Source organism: Suncus etruscus, chromosome 9 (assembly GCF_024139225.1).
Source record: "Suncus etruscus isolate mSunEtr1 chromosome 9, mSunEtr1.pri.cur, whole genome shotgun sequence".
Classification (NCBI taxonomy): domain Eukaryota; kingdom Metazoa; phylum Chordata; class Mammalia; order Eulipotyphla; family Soricidae; genus Suncus; species Suncus etruscus.
Window position 1 is genome coordinate 26,044,006 of NC_064856.1, and position 2,151 is coordinate 26,046,156.

The 2,151-nt window shown below is 50.4% G+C and overlaps 1 protein-coding gene across 1 annotated transcript; it reads left to right on the forward strand.

The window, feature by feature from the left end:
* The first annotated feature begins 385 nt into the window (after positions 1-385).
* PI3 (peptidase inhibitor 3) lies at positions 386-1,419 on the forward strand. Its single transcript, XM_049779426.1, has 2 exons — positions 386-464; positions 1,145-1,419. The coding sequence occupies exons 1-2, from the start codon at positions 386-388 to the stop codon at positions 1,417-1,419; spliced, it is 354 nt and encodes a 117-aa protein (XP_049635383.1).
* The last annotated feature ends 732 nt before the right edge of the window (positions 1,420-2,151 follow it).

The window sequence follows — 2,151 nt, forward strand, 5'->3', positions numbered from 1 at the left end:
AACATCGGACCTACTTAGTGACCTGCGAGATTGCTAAGTGACCTTGTGTGACTCACAAATGACCTCTGGTTTCATCTCCTTGGAAATGTGCTGAATTGGGTTTGGTGATACCTGGGTCCTGCAGCCCTGTTTCTCTGTGAGAAAGTGAGGCAGCTTCTGGAATAGCAGAGGTGACGTAACATGTGCTGGCACTTGCCTCTGAAAAGCTTCTGGGAAAGCCCCAAATTTGCTCCCAGGCAGGGGCGGGTATCCTGTAGAACCAGGAAGTGTGTGCAGTGCCTGAGCTTTGTAAGGCAACAGCCCGTCCTTGGAGCTGAGCCTGGCCTGGCTGTATAAAACCTGGTGAACCTGCAGCCTTTCTTTCACCAAAACCCAACCTAGCATCATGACGACCAGCAGCTTCTCTGTCCTGGTGGTGCTCCTTATCCTGGGCACAGTGGCCATCCAGGCTGCTGTCACAGGAGGTAAGTGGGCAGCTGTCTGGGTGTGGTTGGGTGATTCGAACACAGTCTGACAGGCCACTGGGCTTCTACAGGGCTGGAGCCTGCTCTTCTGGCTTGAAGTGAGGAGTCCCAGGTATCTGGGCTTTGGCTGTGGAGTTTATTTCTTGCCTCTCTGCCTCTTCAAACATTTCCTGAGTTATGGGTCCTCAGAGAGGAAATTGGAACCAAAGGGACTGCATAACTGAAATCTGATTGTTTGAAGATGCTTGAGGAGGAGAGTGGGGACACAGACCTGGGGAGAGGAAGGGTATAGGCCAGTTCCCTGAGAGCAAGGAGGGATCTCCTGCCTCCAGACCTTAGCCCAGGGGAATTCTACCCTGAGAAGAGAACATGTCCTTTACCCCTCTCCCTCTGGGGGTCACCCCAGACTGCCTTCCTTCCTGAGACCCCTGTACCTAGGAATTTAGGCAGAGGGAGCTGGCAATCTGGAGATTTTTTTTCTGCAGACTTAGGGCACAGCTTTTAAAGACTCTAGAATTAGTGACATCTGCTGGTCCTGATGTTGCACCCATGCCCTGCTAAAGTGAACAGTGGCTAGACCCCAGGGAAAAGGAGAAACATTTGAAATGGGGATGTTGAAACTAAATGTGGGTATAAGATTTTTCCATGAAGAGTTTTGTTTCTTAAAGGTGAATACATAGTCAAAAATCGTATTCCAGTGAAAAACCCTGTAGTCAAAGGACAATATCCAGCCCAGGATCAAGATATGGTCAAAGGTCAAGATATGGTCAAAGGTCAAGATCCAGTCAAAGGTCAAGATCCCATCAAAGGGCAGAAGCCTGGTTCCTGCCCAATGGTTATGATTCGGTGCGCCATGTACAACCCACCAAATCGCTGCGAGAGGGATTCTGAGTGTTCAGGAGCCAAGAAATGCTGCGAGGGTTCTTGTGGGAAAGTCTGTATGGATCCAAAGTGAGGTGAGAACTGGGGAGCAGACGTGATCTTGAGGGCACAGAGAAAGCTGGGTGGAGGCAAAGGGGACAGGAGAGAGCACACAGGGAGGAGAGGGTGAGAGGGGAGGTCTGCGGGGAGGCTACATTCCATTCCCTGTTTTCACCTGCTGCCTCCCATCTCTGGGTTTCTGCTCTCTTGCAGGTAAATCTGTTCCCATCATACTTCGTCATACCTCTTCAGTCTCCTGTACCTGTAGTACCTGCAGTACCAGCCTCTCCTGCCTCATTCTAGATGCCACTTAGGTGACCTCTTTCAATAGCTTTCCAATAAAGACCATGTTTGCTTCATTTGCTTCTGTGTGTTGAATCTCTGAGTCTGGTTCCTAGAAGTGTCAAGGGATGGGTGGGAGGCTGGACTGAGTCTCTGCAGAGGAGAGGGGAGACAGAGAAAGACCCCTGAAGCTGTTTCTGGTACCTGAGTAAAGCAAGGGCAGGGACAAGGGTCTCAGGCAGTGGCTTATTAGTAGACTTCAGTAACTAAGCCCTAGGTAGCAGTATTCATTTCACCAGAAGAGGAAAAGTCAAAGATGTCCTGGGCCTGAGTGGGATGGTGGAGGTATATTGCTGAACTAGCAGACAGATTTCTTCCTCCCATTGACCCCCAATTCTGGTCTGGAATTGAGGGGCCTTGACACAGGGTACACATTCCTGTGACTCAACCTCTAGCTGCCACCACTCACTCTTGTCTGTCCCCC

Coding starts and splice junctions, on each gene's coding strand:
- PI3 (XM_049779426.1), top strand. CDS start 386: ATGACGACCAGCAGCTTCTCTGTCCTGGTGGTGCTCCTTATCCTGGGC. Junction 465..1,144: donor CCAGGCTGCTGTCACAGGAG/GTAAGTGGGCAG, acceptor GTGAATACATAG/TCAAAAATCGTATTCCAGTG.